At 42.1% G+C, this 20613-nt stretch overlaps 1 protein-coding gene across 4 annotated transcripts; it reads right to left on the bottom strand.

The window, feature by feature from the left end:
• Positions 1-14: 14 nt before the first annotated feature.
• LOC110524337 (UBX domain-containing protein 6) lies at positions 15-11955 on the bottom strand. 4 transcript variants are annotated; one of them, XM_036978088.1, is made up of 13 exons: positions 11806-11955; positions 11542-11652; positions 10448-10605; positions 10238-10308; positions 9460-9582; positions 9170-9267; positions 8781-8856; positions 8337-8421; positions 4577-4796; positions 4283-4413; positions 1186-1334; positions 943-1075; positions 44-311 (listed from the first exon to the last, which is right to left on the bottom strand). In XM_036978088.1, exons 2-12 carry the CDS (start codon positions 11622-11624, stop codon positions 968-970), a joined length of 1302 nt encoding a protein of 433 aa, XP_036833983.1. In that variant the 5' UTR covers positions 11625-11652; positions 11806-11955; the 3' UTR covers positions 44-311; positions 943-967. The 4 variants fall into 4 exon arrangements, with proteins under 4 accessions (XP_021459566.1, XP_021459564.1, XP_036833983.1 ...); XM_021603891.2 differs by having other exon boundaries at positions 15-1075; XM_021603889.2 differs by having other exon boundaries at positions 15-1075; positions 11542-11904.
• Between the last annotated feature and the right edge of the window lie 8658 nt (positions 11956-20613).

The raw sequence follows: 20613 nt of genomic DNA, 5'->3' as shown, positions 1-20613 counted from the left end.
ATTCACAAATCATGTTTACTTTTTTTATGGGGGGATACAGCAATATCTTGATGCAACCTTCATCTTTATTACAGGCAGGTTTAAAAGCAACAAAACATGACTGAGCTTTGATACCTAGACAGAGCATGACCTTCATTTTCTAGTTATTCTTAAACAAGGGTAGGAAAACATTTCTTAGCACATTTGTTAATTGCTGCTGTTCATGTCTGGACTGAACTGAAACATTGGAGGTTATGCCTCAACGCACACAGAAGCAGTGGACGTGCTGTGAGGAGAGGTAGGTTGTCATTCCAGCCATCACCTGGGATAAGCCGCAGCAACAAAAAAAATTGTTGGTTACATACAGTACAAACTAACCAAAATCACAGATTTCCATGCTGCTGAAATCAAATAACATTGATAATTTAGAAATATAATAGGAAATTACTCAATTGAATGACTTACAAAACCCTTATTCAATAAAGAAAGCTAACATCTGGAGCTCTGTCCAGTAACCTTCACTTTTAAGGTACAGGTATAGCTTGTTGCTGTAAACTTAGTGTTAGTGAGGTTCAAAATAGAATATTACAAGTTCTCTTAAATAAAATAGCTTAACCGATATACATTGTCTGGCTCACAAGAACAGCAACTGAAACCTTAGCACTTGACAACCAGTCTGGTCACCACCACCCATTCGCTCATATGTAAAGCCAGTATTGTATGTCAGTATTTGTTGCGTAAGCAGGATACACATTGAAGCGGAGCAGAAGGGTGACACTGACAACAGGATCTCATACCATGCTGAGCTCTCTGTAGGAGTAAGGGAGCCATTTCAGATCATCCTACATTTCAAGGTACAATACAAAAAAAACACTGCATGGCATTATGTTTCCTTTAAAGGATTAGTTGTGTATTTCTACAGCCTTTGAAATGTGGTTTAGGGATGAAGGTGTCATCTCCAACCTGGAGGTGGAGACGCAGGGACAGTTCAGCCAAGGGTTTGAATATTCTTCAGTAGCACTGGCTTGAGGAGAGCAGCAGAAATGTCTGCTTGCACTGCGGCATCCCAAGAAAATGTCAGCAGAACCGCAGGGACCTCCGAGAGAGAGAGGCATTAGTCAGCACCTTTGTACAACAAAAGTAAATTGGTTGCATTGCTTATTTTGCCTGATATTTACATTTCTGAAAAAATATGTCTCTGCTTACCAGGCTACATTCATTCAGGGCCAACTCTTGGGCCTCCCGGAGTTTGTGTCCTCCTGGCGCCACCAGCTCAAAGGGCTGCCAGCCGTCCACCAGGGAGTCCCGCACAAACTGGAAGAGCACAGACACCTTGTCCCAGGCCAGGAAGGTGCCTGAAGGGCAAAATATGTGAAAATGGAGGCACTGTGCTTTTACAGCATTATCCACTAGCATTGCTGCAGGTAGAAAATTCTACTAAATGTTCTGTATTTGACCCAAGCGGTCTCCAATCAATGTCTGGTTGTGCATGTGAGTTTGGAGCGTAACTCTACCAATCTTAAATCACCCAAAACCTATTATTTGTCACGAATACTATTTGTAGATCAGTGATCCTACACCTCACTTTGTTCAAGCTGATTCGCCAACGGACTATGGAAGTCCGACTATGGAAGTTTTGTGCAATTAAGGTTCACAGAGCTATGAGTCCTACTGCCAAATTAATCTAAGAATGATTGTCAGTGTCAAGTTATAAGCACCCCAATGCATTTGACTGGTGAATACCTACAGTACACCAGCTGTTGGAAACCCAAAACATTCTTTGCTCAAATGTTTATAGAGTACAAGTAAAAGGTTTGGACACACCTACTCATTCAAGGGTTTTTCTTTATTTTTACTATTTTCTACATTGTAGAATAATAGTGAAGACATCATAGCTATGAAATAACACACATGGACTCATGTAGTAACCAAAACAGTTAAATCAAAATCTATTTTATATTTGAGATTCTTCAAAGTAGCCACCCTTGGCCTTGACAGCTTTGCATACTCTTGGCATTCTCTCAACCAGCTTCATGAGGAATGCTTTTCCAATAGTCTTGAAGGAGTTCCCACATATGCTGAGTACTTGTTGGCTGCTTTTCCTTCACTCTGCGGTTCAACTCATCCCAAACCATTTCATTTGGGTTGAGGTCAGGTGATTGTGGAGGCCAGGTCATCTGATGCAGCACTCCATCACTCTCCTTCTTGGTCAAATAGCATTTACACAGCCTGTGGGTTTGTTTTGGGTCATTGTCCTGTTGAAAAACAAATGATAGTCCCACTAAGTGCAAACCAGATGGGATGGCGTATCACTGCTGAATGCTGTTGTAGCTATGCTGGTTAAGTATGGCTTGAATTCTAAATAAACCATGAACGTGTCACCAGCAAAGCACCCCCCCACCTCCTCAATGCTTCATGGTGGGAACTACACATACGGAGATCATCCATTCACCTACTCTGCGTCTCACAAAGACACAGCGGTTAGAAACCAAAAAGTTCAAATTTGGACTCAGACCAAAGGACAGATTTCCACTGGTGTAATGTCCATTGCTCATGTTTCTTGGCACAAGCAAGTCTCTTCTTATTATGTGTCCTTTAGTAGTGGTTTCTTTGCAGCAATTCAACCATGAAGGCCTGATTCACGCAGTCTCCTCTGAATAGATGATGTTGAGATGTGTCTGTTACTTGAACACTGTGAAGCATTTATTTGGGCTGCAATCTGAGGCTAGTAACTAATGGACTTATCCTCTGCAGCAGAGGTAACTCTGGGTCTTCCTTTCCTGTGCCAGTCCTCATGAGAGACAGTTTCATCATAGCGTGATGGTTTTTGCAACTGCACTTTTTTATTTTATATTTAACTAGGCAAGTCAGTTAAGAACAAATTCTTATTTACAATGATGGCCTAGGAACAGTGGGTTAACTGCCTTGCTCAGGGGCAGAACAACAGATTTTTACCTTGTCAGCTCAGGGATTCGGTCTAGCAACTTTTTGGTTACTGGCCCAACGCTCTTGAAGAAACTTTCAAAGTTCCTGAAATGTTCTGGATTGACTGACCTTCATGTCTTAAAGTAATGATAGACTGTCGTTTTTCTTTGCTTATTTGTGCTGTTCTTGCCATAATATGGACTTGGTCTTTTATCAAATAGGGCCATCTTCTTTATACCACCACTACCTTGTCACAAATGTATTAAGGAAATAAATTCCACAAATTAACAATGCACACCTGTTAATTTAAATGGCTTCCAGGTGACTACCTCATGAAGCTGGTTGAGAGAATGCCAAGAGTGTACAAAGATGTAATCAAGGCAAAGGGTGACTTCTTTGAAGAACCTCAAATATAAAAAAATATGTTGATTTATTTAACACTTTTTTACTTACTACATGATTCCATATGTGTTATTTCATAGTTTTGATGTCTTCACTATTATTCTACAATGTAGAAAATAGTAAAAATAAAGAAAAACCCTTGAATGAGTAGGTGTGTCCAAACTTGACGTACGGTCTATCACAGTGCCATCCGTTTTGTCACCAAAGCCCCATATATCACCCACCACTGCGACCTGTATGCTCTAGTCAGCTGGCCCTCGCTACATATTCGTCGCCAGACCCACTGGCTCCAGGTCATCTATAAGTCTATGCTAGGTAAAGCTACGCCTTATCTCAGCCCACTGGTCACAATAACAACACCCACCCGTAGTACGCGCTCCAGGTATATGTATATCAGGTATATCTCACTGGTCATCCCCAAAGCCAACACCTCCTTTGGCTGCCTTTCCTTCCAGTTCTCTGCTGCCAATGACTGGAACGAATTGCAAAAATCGCTGAAGCTGGAGACTTATATTTCCCTCACTAACTTTAAACATCAGCTATCTGAGCAGCTAACCGATCGCTGCAGCTGTACCTAACTCATCCCCATATTGTTTTTATTTTATTTTCTGCTCTTTTGCACACCAGTATTTCTACTTGCACATCATCATCTGCACATCTATCACTCCAGTGTTAATTTTCTAAATTGTAATTACTTCGCTACCATGGCCTATTTATTGCCTTACCTCCTCACACCATTTGCACACTTCTTTTTTTCTATTGTGTTATTGACTGTACGCTTGTTTATTCCATGTGTAACTCTGTTGTTGTTTGTGTCGCACTGCTTTGCTTTATCTTGGCCAGGTCGCACTTGTAAATAAGAACTTGTTCCCAACTAGCCTACCTGGTTAAATAAAGGTGAAATAAAATATAGATATTTTTTAAACTCTATTTCTGCTTATCACATTAAAGTAGGTGTTTGCTGGCAGATACAGACCCTGCAGTATGTTTCCATCAGGCAGTCGTATTCTCAGCAGGGTGTAGTTGTACTTCCTCCTCTCCCTCTGCTCCTCTCTCTCCCGCATGGCTTTGGTACGCAGCATGGTGTTCTTCTCCACCGCCTCGCTCCTGAATACCACACACAACCACCATGACTTTATCTTACAAACAAAATAGTCATAACTGGAACAAACCAACCAACAATAATACACATGTCATGTGCACTAACGGAGTGTACCTTACACAATAACAAATACAAGTAGTATCAGTGCCATCAGTGAGTTGTCCATACTTTTGCTGCTGCTCCCTCTTGAGCTCCTCTGCAGTGAGGTTGTAGAACTCTGGGGGTAGTTCGAAACGCATGGCGTTGGGGGAGGGTCTGAAGGTCTGGGGCTGGTGGTCCAGCTGGGCTCTGACTGGCTCTCCCCTTTGCAGCCGGTCCATACTATCCTTCATCACCTCCAGGGCCTCCGGGTCATGCTCCATCAGCACCAGGAACTCTTCACTCTCCTCTGGGAAGGCAAGATGAATCCGCAATTATTATCCCGGGTACCACTTACAGCAGTGGTTCTCAACTGGTTTTGTATTGGGATCCAAATTGAATCAGGTTGTCTCGATCCAATATTTGCGTCGCTTTTTGTTGTTGATGTCGTCAAAGATGCAATCTGGAAAACTATTTTGATAGTAAATGTAGCAATTATATGACAAGGGAACAACAGTCCCACTGTTTTCATTGTCAATAATTCCATTTTGCATACAGTTGAAGTCGGAAGTTTACATACACTTAGGTTGGAGTCATTAAAACAAGTTTTTCAACCACTCCACAAATGTCTTGTTAACAAACTATAGTTTTGGCAAGTCGGTTAGGACATCTACTTTGTGAATGACAAGTCATTTTTCCAAAAATTGTTTACAGACATATTATTTCACTGCATCACAATTCCAATGGGTCAGATGAAGAATGTTAAGCTCACTGGTTTGAGACCAAAAACCAAATCCGCTAAATAGTGCTGCTAATAACTCTATATTGAAAATACTGTGAGAAAAATTGTTGAGGATAAATTATGAAAAAAATTATAGGTTTCTTACAATTTTTTTACCCACTTTCTTCCTGGTTTTAGTTTTGACTAGAGTAGAACATACACTACATTACCAAAAGTATGTGGACACCTGCTCGTCGAAAATCTCATTCCAAAATCATGGTCATTAATATGGAGTTGGTCGCTCCTTTGCTGCTATAACAGCCTCCACTCTTCAGGGAAGGCTTTCTACTAGATGTTGGAACATTGCTGCGGGGACTTGCTTCCATTCAGCCACGAGCATTAGTGAGATCGGGCACTGATGTTGGGAATTAGGCCCGCAGTCAGCATTCGAATTCATCCCAAAGGTGTTTGATGGGGTTGAGGTCAGGGCTTTGTGTAGGCCAGTCAAGTTCTTCCACACCGATCTCGACAAACCACTTCTGAATGGACCTCACTTTGTGCACGCGTGCATTGTCATGCTTAAACAGGAAAGGGCCTTCCCCAAAATGTTGCCACAAAGTTGGAAGCACAGAATCGTCTAGAATGCCATTGTATGCTGTAGTGTTAAGATTTCCCCCTGGAACTAAGGGACCTAGCCCGAACCATAGCCCCAGACCATTATTCCCCCTCCACCAAACTTTACAGTTGACACTATCTGTTCGGGCAGGTTGCATTCTCCTGGCATCCGCCAAACCCAGATTTACAGTGCCTTGCGAAAGTATTCGGCCCCTTTGAACTTTGCGACCTTTTGCCACATTTCAGGCTTCAAACATAAAGATATAAAACTGTATTTTTTTGTGAAGAATCAACAACAAGTGGGACACAATCATTAAGTGGAACGACATTTATTGGATATTTCAAACTTTTTTAACAAATCAAAAACTGAAAAATTGGGCGTGCAAAATTATTCAGCCCCCTTAAGTTAATACTTTGTAGCGCCACCTTTTGCTGCGATTACAACTGTAAGTCGCTTGGGGTATGTCTCTATCAGTTTTGCACATCGAGAGACTGACATTTTTTCCCATTCCTCCTTGCAAAACAGCTCGAGCTCAATGAGGTTGGATGGAGAGCATTTGTGAACAGCAGTTTTCAGTTCTTTCCACAGATTCTCGATTGGATTCAGGTCTGGACTTTGACTTGGCCATTCTAACACCTGGATATGTTTATTATTGAACCATTCCATTGTAGATTTTGCTTTATGTTTTGGATCATTGTCTTGTTGGAAGACAAATCTCCGTCCCAGTCTCAGGTCTTTTGCAGACTCCATCAGGTTTTCTTCCAGAATGGTCCTGTATTTGGCTCCATCCATCTTCCCATCAATTTTAACCATCTTCCCTGTCCCTGCTGAAGAAAAGCAGGCCCAAACCATGATGCTGCCACCACCATGTTTGACAGTGGGGATGGTGTGTTCAGCTGTGTTGCTTTTACGCCAAACATAACGTTTTGCATTGTTGCCAAAAAGTTCAATTTTGGTTTCATCTGACTAGAGCACCTTCTTCCACATGTTTGGTGTGTCTCCCAGGTGGCTTGTGGCAAACTTTAAACAACACTTTTTATGGATATCTTTAAGAAATGGCTTTCTTCTTGCCACTCTTCCATAAAGGCCAGATTTGTGCAATATACGACTGATTGTTGTCCTATGGACAGAGTCTCCCACCTCAGCTGTAGATCTCTGCAGTTCATCCAGAGTGATCATGGGCCTCTTGGCTGCATCTCTGATCAGTCTTCTCCTTGTATGAGCTGAAAGTTTAGAGGGACGGCCAGGTCTTGGTAGATTTGCAGTGGTCTGATACTCCTTCCATTTCAATATTATCGCTTGCACAGTGCTCCTTGGGATGTTTAAAGCTTGGGAAATCTTTTTGTATCCAAATCCGGCTTTAAACTTCTTCACAACAGTATCTCGGACTTGCCTGGTGTGTTCCTTGTTCTTCATGATGCTCTCTGCGCTTTTAACGGACCTCTGAGACTATCACAGTGCAGGTGCATTTATACGGAGACTTTATTACACACAGGTGGATTGTATTTATCATCATTGGTCATTTAGGTCAACATTGGATCATTCAGAGATCCTCACTGAACTTCTGGAGAGAGTTTGCTGCACTGAAAGTAAAGGGGCTGAATAATTTTGCACGCCCAATTTTTCAGTTTTTGATTTATTAAAAAAGTTTGAAATATCCAATAAATGTCGTTCCACTTCATGATTGTGTCCCACTTGTTGTTGATTCTTCACAAAAAAATACAGATTTATATCTTTATGTTTGAAGCCTGAAATGTGGCAAAAGGTCGCAAAGTTCAAAGGGGCCGAATACTTTCGCAAGGCACTGTATCCTTCGGACTGCCAGATGATTAAGCGTGATTCATTACTCCAGAGAACGTGTTTCCACTGCTCCAGAGTTTAATGGCAAGCTTTACACTACTCCAGCCGACACTTGGCATTGCGATCTTAGGCTTGTGTGTGGCTGCTCAGCCATGGAAACCCATTTCATTAACCTCCTGTTGAACAGTTATTGTGCTGACGTTGCTTCCGCAGGCAGTTTAAAACTCAGCAGTGAGTGTTGCAACCAAGGACAGACGATTTTTATGCGCCTCAGCACTCGGTGGTCCCGTTCTGTGTGCTTGTGTGGCCTACAACTTTGCGGCTGAGCCATTGTTGTGCCTAAACATTTCCAGTTCACAATAACAGCACTTACAGTTGACCAGGGCAGCTCTAGCAGGGCAGAAATTTGACGAACTGACTTGTCGGAAAGGTGCCATCCTATGACGGTGCCACGTTGAAAGTCACTGAGCTCTTCGGGAAGGCCCTTTTACTGACCATGTTTGTCTATGGAGATTGCATGGCTGTGTGCTCGATTTTTTACACCCAACAGCAATGGGTGTGGCTGAAATAGTTGAATCCACAAATTTGACACTCATTTAAAATCTCCCGCGACACACCAGCTGAGAATCGCTGCCCTTTAGTATGCCTCTGCAGAAACATACTAGGCCACACAGACAATAGGATGCACAGATTTTGCATTTGGATGGGTTTACCCTGTCCCTCCACATCCAGCATGATGCTCTGAAAGCCCACAGCCTGCAAGAACTCCCGACTGCCCTCCACAGTCTTCACCTTCTCCTAAGGAGAGAGAGAGAGCGAGATCAGAGAGAGAGAGCGAGATCAAAGAGAGAGAGCGAGAGAGCGAGAGAGATCAGAGAGAGAGAGAGAGAGAGATCAGAGAGAGAGAGAGAGATCAGCGAGAGAGAGAGAGAGATCAGAGAGAGAGAGAGAGAGATCAGAGAGAGAGAGAGAGAGAGATCAGAGAGAGAGAGAGAGAGATCAGAGAGAGAGAGAGAGAGAGAGAGAGAGAGATCAGACAGAGAGAGAGAGAGAGATCAGAGAGAGAGAGAGAGAGATCAGAGAGAGAGAGAGGTGAATGGACCACACCGATAGAAAACATTGAGTCTCACATTACCCTCCTTATGACTCAAATGTACCTGGAACACCTTGTTACTGAGTTTGATCTTCCTGTACTTCTCCTCTGTGGGGTTCTTACAGATGTTTTCAATGTACCTGACAGGATGGGAGAAAATTATGGGATGTCAGGACACTCATTGCATGAACTCTTGTCAACATGACAATGTAAATCACACATTATAGCAGGGTTTCCCAAACTCGGTCCTGGGCTCACCCCTGGGTGCACATGTTTTTTGCCCTAGCACTACACAGCTGATTCAAAGAATCAAAGCTTGATGATGAATTGGTTATTTGAATCAGCTGTGAAGTGCTAGGGCAAAAACCAAAAAAGTACAAAAACCACTCAACATCAGGGCCACAGGACAGATTTTTAGGAAACCCTGCATTAAAGAACAGTTCCATTTCTCACTTGCTTATGATGTCCACTGCAGCCTTGACTTTCTCCCTGTCCTTGTTGAAGGTATGAACCATCATTATGGAAGCCTCCACTGCGTCCTCTTCAAACCGCTGTTGGACAAGAGAAGGTTTATCATGTGTATTCAGTCAGAACCATACTAATGAAAAAGGAGAGTTTGTGACAAATTAGTGTTAAGGCTTTTTACATCAATTCTTCATGTCAGTCAAAATCAGATAATGCAATCATGATTATCATACAAGCATGACATCATATGACTATAAAAAGAAGAATCACAGACCTACCATGAAAATGGCCTCTTTAATGTGCACTTCTCTCTCGCTCTTAGTTAAGGTGGCTCCAGTAAGCGGGCAGGTGAAATACACACCTGTTACTGAGAGAAATGCCGGATCCTTAACACTGGAGCCCTGCAAAAGACGACACATACTAGCTATAAATAACTCAATGGCAGTAGTGGCACAATAATTTGTATGTGAGCAACAGTAACATGCTGACCACACCGCTCGCGTTGGTAAATAAATGTACACATACATGTTATTCAATCATTGCACCCACACTTGTCGTGCGCTTGACTCGCTGCAAGTCCCGCCTCTCCCATCTCCTCATTGGTTTTTAGCAGCATATACCCACATGGGTGATTTTAAGATGAACTGAGGTACACACTCCAGTCCAGTTGGTAGTGGTACTGCACCTTAAAGATGGTTGCTAACTGCCATTTAGGTCAAAAAAAAGAAGCCTGAAGGAGGAAAGATTAGTAAAAACTAACTTTACCCTTTTATCTGTGAATAATTGTCAGAGTAGAGGACCTTGTGCATTTCAGGTAAAATAACAACCCAATGTTAATATCCCAGGACAAATTAGCTAGCTAAATGTTCGCTAAATGTTTCATGCTTTTCAACCTGTCCCCAAATTAATATAGTCGGTTCAGAGTTTGTTTTGATATTTCAAACTGCGTGTCCTGATCGCATCTGGTGTGGGTGGACAAAATAAAGATGCGTGCGATGAAGTATGCGGTCTGGTCAGCATGTAAGGGAAAATGTATTAATGTAATGTATTCCTTGCCTCAACAGCTGTTATCTTTTCCTTCTCGGTCGCTGCTACTGCTGCAGCTTCTGCCTCAAGCTCTCTTTTCACTGTGGAGTGATAAATAAATAAAGACCATTAACCCACAACCCAGTTCTCTATTTCTGACCACTGATGTGAAACACCTGCACGGCTTTGACATCATCAGTCATTCAAGCAGCAGTTGTTGGATGCATAGGAATCGCTCACCCTGGAGCCGGATGGCATCCTGTGAGGTTTGTGCCCGTGGGCGTGGTTGCCCCTCGATCCTGGCCATAGCTGCAGCCCCTGCCTTCTGAGCTCCTTCAGTGGGAGCAGCATGATGGGGCCTGGCAGGGCCACTGTTCTGCACCACTCGGGGCTTGGAGCTGCAGGGAACAGAAGGGGACATGTTCACCATTTGACTGCACTTACACTGCATGCTGTGATGTATAAAGTTATATGGCTTGTTAGCTAAACTCACAAGGGTTTGCATTTAATAGAACAGGCTATGATAATGTAGTCTGGCTGATACCAAACTCAAAGTCCTCCTGACTTCAGAGTCTGGAAAGGCTGTTTTGATTTTATTGGCAGGATGAGTTGATAATGAAGTGGGCTGTGCTTTTACTGTTTGGTTCTCCTCTGGCTCTTTCTCACACCTTTTACGCCTGCTACATTAGGTTACTCTCAATCAAACACCCACAGAGAGCTGCCCCCTTCCATTACATCTGTTACAGTTTCAAATTCAAACGAGAGGTCTCAAACATAGAAATATTATATTTTGTTCAACCCCCGAATAATATTTGTTGTTGTTGAGAGAACCAATCAATGCCTCCGCTCAATTACTGAGCGAATATCGCATTAATAAACGGCCTCCTATCCAGACCAGTGAGTCACAGCTCTTCCTCCATAGAGATCCTATTAAATTGGTCCGTGCTACCCGGGATGTCCCCATTGAAGTTGACACTCTAAATGGTTAGGATAGGACCGTCCCAAGGATAACGGAGAGCACTGACCCTATTACATTTGAATTTAATTAACGTTATAAAGTATTACAACTCCTGACTATGTCTTCCTCGCTGTGTGGTGGCGTAAACCAGGCTAATGTAACGATGATGCACCCTGTCCTGAACACTAGCAAAACAAACATAACAGAGCCCATCCAAGTCACGGGGAAGGCAACTCTACAAATCAGACATACCATATATTTGCGGTGTCGATTATATAAACATATTTTCAACAACTAAACTGTCAACAGCATGAGCAAAGCAGTTAACGTTAGCTGGCTCCGTTAGCGTGCTAGCTCACTAGAAAAGTTTGTTTACCTGCCGCCTTCTGCGAGTTTCTTTCCAGGCCCCGCTGACTTGAATTTTATATCTTTCTTTATGTCCTCGAAAAATTTCTTCATTGTTTACTGTTTTTCACAAGAAAATAACCTGAAACACAGCACAGCTGAATGAGAAAAGCTTAGTATATTCTTTACATCAAAATGCAAGGGTCGTTACCCCAGCCACAAAGTCATACTCCGCCTATTTCGACAATGTATTCTTAAATGTGATTTTAAACCTAACATTGAACATTTTTTTTACCTTATGCCTAACCGTAAATTAAGATCAAAAAGCAAATTTTGTTTTCATAAATTTTTACAATATAGCACATTTGGACTTTGTGGCTATGCTATCTAGTGGAAACACGAAAGAAAGAGGAAACGGGTCTGTCCACGAAGTAGTGATAAATTATGTACCAGCGGCCTCTGGTGGTCTGGATGTACAATCATGCGGCTGCGTTCCAATGAAATAAATGCGTTTTTCTCAATTGCGTACAAGCAAATCTATAGCAGAAGAGCAGTTATCAAATGCTCAAATACATAAACAGAACTTCTGATAATTTTATTGCCTTTGTACCCGACTTGTATATCTTAGACCATCTTTTGCAAAACTTTAAATACAAATGTAATCAGTGAATACAAAATTCAGTGTTTAGCAGGGGCTTTTCTAGGATTTAAAGACATTGGGGGCATAGCCCAAAGCCAGTAGGGGGGTCTCCTCGGGGAGGAATTTCAACAGCTAAATGCATTAATTTGTTGCACTTTGAGATTAATATTGAGAGATTAGAACATTGAGATTTTATATATGTTTTTAGGTAACTTGCACCTTCCACAGCAGACACTGCCAGTACTCAATTACATTTCCTACTGTGGATCTCTCTACTCTGGAACACTCTTTACTCTCTACTCTGGAACACATAGCCTACATATACAGGCTATTGCCAAAAACCACTCAACATCAGACAGACTCTGACCTGTCCAATAAGGCAAAACGGATGAAAGAATTCCACAGTACCCAAACAAACACACACTCTCTCGCTCTCTCTCTCTCTCACACACACACACACACACACACACACACACACACACACACACACACACACACACACACACACACACACACACACACACACACAGTGCAGTAATTAGAATCCATTGAGCAGCTTTAAGTGATACAGTCTACTGTGCTCACCCTTCCTCTGCCTCTCTCCATCACTTTCTCTGTGCCGTCTGTTGCTGTCTCGTCTCTCTTCTTCTGTTGCTGTCTCTTAGTATTCTATGTTGCTGTCGCTTGTCTACCATCCTCTCTCATCCTGTCCTCGTTGTAAAAAGTGTAAAAGTAAACAATTGTTTTAATAGTAATTTCACCTCACCATGTTTTACTTCCATTGTCTGTATTTCACTTCTTATAATACGTACAAATAAATACAAGTAATTAGAATCTATAGAGCAGCTTGAAGCAATTTTTTGAACCTTTATTTAACTAGGCAAGTCAGTTAAGAACAAATTCTTATTTTCAATGACAGCCGAGGAACAGTGGGTTAACAACAGATTTTTCCCTTGTCAGCTTGGGGATTTGATCTTGCAACCTTTCAGTTACTAGTCCAACACTCTAACTACTAGGCTACCCTGCCGCCCCAGCCTACTATGTGCTCAATCCACCTCTGTTCTCTCTCCATCTTCCTTCATTTTCTCTGGGTCTTGTTAGCGCTGTTGCAGTGACGGTATTACTGCCACACCAGCAGTCATCAGAAGTCATGACCACAGTAAAATTCCATGTGACCATTGAGTCACAGTAATCTCCTTTTATGCACCCTGGACATACTTTGGTAGTACCCAAATCAGTAACAACCAGCAGGTCCTAATGGCCTGGTACTCAGGGCTCTATTGTAACCACTCTGACATCAATGCAAATTGTCGTGGAAATTTCCTGTATTTACCAAATCATGAGAGCAAACCACACACAAGTCAGAATTAGTTATCACAAAGTCCATCTTTAATTATATGAGCTCCATCACAACCCTGTGACTCTCAGATCAATTCAGTGTCTATAAATGAATTCTCTGAGAGTCCCTTACACATTGCAGCTGAGATCCTTTATAGCAAAGACACACATAGCCAGATAGCATCGGCATAATTTATCGTTCAGCTTTGTCTCCTAAACTATGTTCTTTTCTCAAAACTCAGAACCATAAACAAATCCTTATATCAACAGGCATATATCAAATCCACCTCCTTGACAAGATCACAGAGACACATTGACTGGCACACAGACATTGTGGAGCCAAGAGATACACGCTTGACCTCTCCCCTCTCTGTGGCCCAAGCAACTTAGTCTTGACAGAGAACAGATACTTCAACCCCGCCACAGTATTAGACAAAATATAACATTCTGATGAGAAGTAACTTACAAACATATGATGAATATAAAACATCTTACCTATGTTACCAACTAATTCTGATTATTCCCCAACAAAATGCAATCTAAAATCACATCAAACACTTAGCAAAACAGTAGGTCTATCATACTTACATACTTAGGCCTATTGTCATATATACATTTATTCATACACATAGCTCATATATTATACAGCGCCAAACTTATCCGCTTGACTCAAGTCATTGCACGCACCCCTGTTCGAACAGGAAGCTCCCTACCCCCAACCTTAAACTGCCCCTCTCAGTTCTCCCTACCTCACTGCCCCCTGACACACAAATACCTTCTTGCATAAACACACACACTCCATCCCCCTCTACTGGTCGGGTGCCTAGAGCAGAAGATTCTGCTGTGCACCATGGGGGCTCCTGCTCTGGCTGGAGCAGATCCGCCTCCAACCCTTCGGGACCATTCAGAAGGCGACACAACAAGACTCCACCTACATCATTCTATGTATAAAAACTGTTGTAACCTTTGTCTAAGCCCTTTTTCAGCTAACTCCATTTTGAGTTATATGAATCAGGTCCTTGCACGTTAAAACTGCAGGACAAGATATCTTTTGACTCAATAAACTGCCTTTTTGTTACAACTGAAATCCACTCTGTCCAGCGTCCATGATTTGGTCTCAACTCTCCTGTAAGTAAATCATCAACACTATCAAACTCACATAACTGTGATGATCAATTTGAAGAAAGAAGTTCAACAGCAGGTTGAAACTGAGTGTAAAACATGGTAGTTCTGGATGTTGTTTGAAAGCCTAACACAACAAAATAGACAGCGCTAAGGTGATGATTAACTCAAAACATCCATATGCATATTATAGGTTATGCATACGCATGTGCTTAAAAGCCCAAGCCCGTTTAATTTGTTTTATTTTTTATTATGATTGTGCCATTATACAATACATAGCCTACCATATATTAAGCATTGCAGAAAAACGTAAAACAAAACTGATTTTCAAATGTCTTTGGGACATAATTTGTCAGGCCTATGCCCCGAAATAAAACACATTTCAGTCATCGTTTTTGAGTGTGGATTTCATTATTATGCATACTGGGTGGACTGGTTACCTTATGCTACACTCCAAAATGTCAATCCATGAGTCTGGGAGAGAAAGTATAGCCCTAGGCGGTGCTGTTGGTTCATTGATTGTGCAGGGCAGCGTACAGTTAGCCTACAATTAGTGAATATGTATTTGAATATGTATTTTGAATAGCCAAGTAATAGGGAATTTTTATATTTTCATAATTAATTGGGCGACACATTACCTTCAGCTATACAGAATATCTCACCACCATGCATCTCATCCGCTCTCTAATTTATTCCTTTCTCGAGTGCGCAGAGGGGCAACAGTTTAGTGAATTATGTTCCTTTGCGAAAACATGTTACTATCGATGTTTCCGAACAGATTTCACTTGGTTTCCCAAATGAAGCACTGGATAGCTGCAGGATTAGGGTTGGAGAACCCATGGCATACAGAGTTTGGACGGAATATCACCAGTCGTGCAGCGATTCTCAAACAGTGGATGACGCTTGGAGTGAAATAAGTATTCTTATATTTATTTCTCAGCAGCTCATATTAAGCATATCTCCACTATAAAACGGAAGTAGCCTACCCGGCATCATTGACAAACGGACTGGTGGGAAAGCCTCCATTTTCTATTTGAGTGTATACAGATGACGTCTTTATTCCCCCACCCATGTTCCTCTCATTTGATAATGGGCCATTCTAAAGCTAAACAAATTGTACATATTTGTAAAGACAAGATTCAATTGAGAATAGTCTGATCATTGAAAATATGATCACTTAATGAGAGAACAGCTTTTGCAGCCTGAGGCAAGGAAAAGAGTGCTTTTTTTGCGACTTTCTCAAATCATCAATAGCCTAACCCCTTGATTTTCCCACATTTAGTTAGGTTATAGTTTAATTATAAAATCGATTAAATTGTTTTTTTCTTCTCCTCAATCTACACACAATAACCCATAATGACAAAGCAAAAACAGTTTTTATACATTTTTGCTAATTTAAAAAATCGAACTGAAATATCACATTTTCCTAAGTATTCAGACCCTTTACTCAGTACTTTGTTGAAGCACTTTTGGCAGCGATTATAACCTTGAGTTTTCTACAAGCTTGGCACACCTGTATTTGGGGAGTTTCTCAGATTCTTCTCTGTAGATCCGCTGAAACTCTGTCAGGTTGGATGGGGAGCGTTGCTGCATAGTTTCTTTCAGGTCTCTCCTGAGAAGCCACTCCTGCTTTGCCTTGGCTGTGTGCTTAAGGCTGTTGTCCTGTTGGAAGGTGAACCGTCGTCCCAGTCTGAGGTCCTGAGCGCTCTGGAGAAGGTTTTCATCAAGGATCTCTCTGTACCTTGCTCCGTCCATCTTAGCCTCAATCCTGACTAGTTTCCCAGTCCCTGCCACTGAAAAACATCCCCACAGCATGATGCTGCCACCCCCATGCTTCACCATAGGGATGGTGCCAGGTTTCCTCCAGACGTGACACTTGGCATTCAGGCCAAAGAGTTCAATCTTGGTTTCATCAGATGACAGAATGTTGTTTGTCTTGATCTTTTGGCTAACTACAAGCAAGCTATCATGTGCCTTTTACTGAGAAGTGGCTTCCGTCTGGATGGTGGAGTGCTGCAGAGATGGTTGTCATTCTGGAAGGTTCTCTCATCTCCACAGAGGAACTCTAGAGCTGTGTCAGAGTGGCCATCGGGTTCTTAGTCACCTCCCTGACCAAGGCCATTCTCCCCCGATTTCTCAGTTTGGCCGGGCGGCCAGCTCTAGGACGAGTCTTGGTGGTTCCAAACTTCCTCCATTTAAGGATGATGGAGGCCACTGTCTTCTTGGCTTTGGTACTGTTGTGGAAATTCTTACACAGGGACACTTGAAATCAATCTTAATATCTTGAAGTCAATCTTTAATAATCTCCTGACCCCTCCTGTCTCAGCCTCCAGTATTTATGCTGCAGTAGTAGTTTGTGTCGGGGGGCTAGGGTCAGTTTGTTATATCTGGAGTACTTCTCCTGTCCTATTCGGTGTCCTGTGTGAATCTAGGTGTGCGTTCTCTAATTCTCTCCTTCTCTCTTTCTCTCTCTCGGAGGACCTGAGCCCTAGGACCATGCCCCAGGACTACCTGACATGATGACTCCTTGCTGTCCCCAGTCCACCTGGCTGTGCTGCTGCTCCAGTTTCAACTGTTCTGCCTTAATATTATTCGACCATGCTGGTCATTTATGAACATTTGAACATCTTGGCCATGTTCTGTTATCTCCACCCGGCACAGCCAGAAGAGGACTGGCCATCCCACATATGCTCTCTCTAATTCTCTCTTTCTTTCTCTCTCTCGGAGGACCTGAGCCCTAGGACCATGCCCCAGGACTACCTGACATGATGACTCCTTGCTGTCCCCAGTCCACCTGGCTGTGCTGCTGCTCCAGTTTCAACTGTTCTGCCTTAATATTATTCGACCATGCTGGTCATTTATGAACATTTGAACATCTTGGCCATGTTCTGTTATAATCTCCACCCGGCACAGCCAGAAGAGGACTGGCCACCCCACATAGCCTGGTTCCTCTCTAGGTTTCTTCCTAGGTTTTGGCCTTTCTAGGGAGTTTTTCCTAGCCACCGTGCTTCTACACCTGCATTGCTTGCTGTTTGGGGTTTTAGGCTGGGTTTCTGTACAGCACTTTGAGATATCAGCTGATGTACGAAGGGCTATATAAATACATTTGATTTGATTTTGATTTGATTTGATGGGTGCACCTCAGCCACGCTCAAGGTCCTAAACGATATCATAACCGCCATCGATAAAAGACAATACTGTACTGCCGTCTTCATCGACCTGGCCAAGACTTTTGACTGTCAATCACAGCATTCTTATCGGCAGACTCAACAGCCTTGGTTTCTCAAATGACTGCCTCACCTGGTTCACCAACTACTTCTCAGATAGAGTTCAGTGTGTCAAATAGGAGGGCCTCTCTTGTCCGGACCTCTGGCAGTCTCTATGGGGGTGCCACAGGGTTAAATTCTCGGGCGGACTCTTTTCTCTGTATACATCAATGATGTCTCTCTTGCTGCTGGTGATTCTCTGATTCACCTCTACGCAGACGACACCATTCTGTATACTTCTGGCCCTTCTTTGAACACTGTGTTAACAAACCTCCAGATGAGCTTCAATGCCATACAACACTCCTTCTGTGGCTTCCAACTGCTCTTAAATGCAAGTAAAACTAAATGCATGCTCTTCAGCACCCGCCCGCCCGTCTAGCATCACTACTCTGGACGGTTCTGACTTAGAATATGTGAACAACTACAAATACCTAGGTGTCTGGCTAGACTGTAAACTCTCCCTCCAGACTCACATTAAGCATCTCCAATCTAAAATTAAATCTAGAATTACTTTGTGCGGTGCATTTGGAAGTTTGTTGCTGCCACGGATTCTGAAAAGGCAGCATTGCAAGCCATACCTAAATGGTCGCATGCTAGCAGCGAACAATGCTCCGCAATGGCCATTGCCATAGTAGCTTCTGCACTTTTGCAGTTATCCACTTTCTTAAACTGTGGTAATGTAGACTGCGTTGTGGAGTTGTACGGTTTTGATTTATTTATATGCTTTGCTGTAGCACAATGTTTTTTGAAGGCATACATTTTTGCAAGCATATCTGATTTGCAGTATGCACAGTATGCCCGACAATCATCCCCAATTACTGGCTTCAGCGACCCTTTCATTTCAGGTACAGACTCCCACTATTTTCTGTACTTCTGGTTGTACAATTTTGATTGAGACATGTTGTAAGTTCTGTTCAAGATCAACCATTCGTAACCAACTATATTCATTGGGTTTATCTCGTCAAACGCTGCAGTCATCCAAGAATGATTTGCAATTTACTGAAATTGCTGCTGACCTGCTGCTGCCTGTGCACGAGCTGAATGCCTGCTGCTGACATCACTCACAATGCACTTTTGCAGTCAGGCACGTGTGTTGAGACTGAGTGTGTGACAGAGAAAATAGTTTTTTGTGTCATTTAGAGGGAAAATGTGTGCATTTTTAGCGTTTGAATCACTTTTCAAGAGTTGCTAAAAGTTTCAAATACATTTTTAAAAGTAGCTAAATTTGTTGCTAGGTGCTGTTTGAAAAAAAAGTTGCAGGGTAGTCTGGAAAGTTGCTAAATCTAGCAACAAAATTGCTAAATTGGCATCACTGGTCCAGCCACTCATCTCTGCCTTGTCAAAATGTCAGTGTTCTCGTCGAACCATATCGCATTTTGGAGCCTAGGTTATACCACCCGTTTTCAAGTCTATTCGTTCATTTTTCATGCCTCTGATCTGCGGAAATATTTTTTGTAAATAGTTTAATTGCCTACAGTTTCCTTGACATTTTGTTTTAATTAGGCTATTGTGATAGGCTCATGTTTTACGGAGCCGAACAGCTGTTGTGCTGCAAATCTCCCTGACAGAATTACCCCATCACGTGAACGCGCACACACGCAATTCTTCATTGCTGCGACTTGATTGCTAGTTGAGTTTTCTGATGTTCAGTTTAGCCTACATTTCACTGATCTTAGTAGCAGAAAGCATTTTTTTATTTGTGTCTATCAAGGCAGCTGTCAATGATCACGTTAGGCTGCGTTTCATTAATTTTTTTATACCGGTTTGATCGCGGGGGAGGCACTAGTAATGTCTGCAGTTTTGGGTTTGGCTATTTGTTTCAAGTGTATTAGTCTATAAATACATCTCTTTTCCAAAATTCGCAATTTCTCCCATGTCTTATACAACTAGTAGTTGTTCTGAAATGTTTATTGCTTGCATACATGTTACTCCATCCTCTATGTTTAATATAACACATATACATTAAGTATTACTTTCGTGAAGTTTGTTCTATAGAAAGTATTTGACTCTAGTGACAAAATTAAAATTAAGGAAATTAGAAGGGGGGGGGGGGGGTTGTCTTGCCTACCGAGACCCCCCTCCCCTTTCTATCTTGGGACTGCATGGCCTGGCACACTTCATAATAATTTTGGTAGCTCATGTTGACCAGTAGTGTGTGCCATAGAAGGTATTTGACTCAATCCACAAAATGAAGGAAAATATAAAGGGGGGATTTCGGCAGGCAAGAAAATGGCCTTTGCAGAAATCCCCCCTTTCTAATTTCCTTAATTTTGTCATTAGAGTCAAATACTTTCTGTGGCACACATCAGTCAAATACTTTATATATAACAAAGGACAGGCAGCCGAAATTAATAATTAATCTATGTGTGTTATATTAAACATACATGAGGGAGTAAAATGTAAGCAAGTAATACACATTTCAGAACAACTACTAGTCGAATAAGACATGGGAGAAATAACGAATTTTGCCAAATAAATGTATTTATAGAATAATACACTTGAAACAAATAGCCAAACCGAAAACTGCAGACATTACTAGTGCCTCCCCCGCGATCAAACCACCATACAAAAAAATTAAACGCAGCCTAACCTGATCGTTGACAGCTGCCTTGAAGGACACAAATAAAAAATGCTTTCTGCTGCTAAGATCAGTGAAATGTAGGCTAAAATGACAACGGAGTGAAGAGCAGAAATCTAAACTGGCAATCAAGTCGCAGGAATGAAGAATTGAGTGTGT

Source organism: Oncorhynchus mykiss, chromosome 5, assembly GCF_013265735.2.
Source record: "Oncorhynchus mykiss isolate Arlee chromosome 5, USDA_OmykA_1.1, whole genome shotgun sequence".
Classification (NCBI taxonomy): Eukaryota; Metazoa; Chordata; class Actinopteri; order Salmoniformes; family Salmonidae; genus Oncorhynchus; species Oncorhynchus mykiss.
The sequence above is the reverse complement of the archived record's forward strand: the minus strand, read 5'-3'. Positions and strand labels throughout refer to the sequence as shown.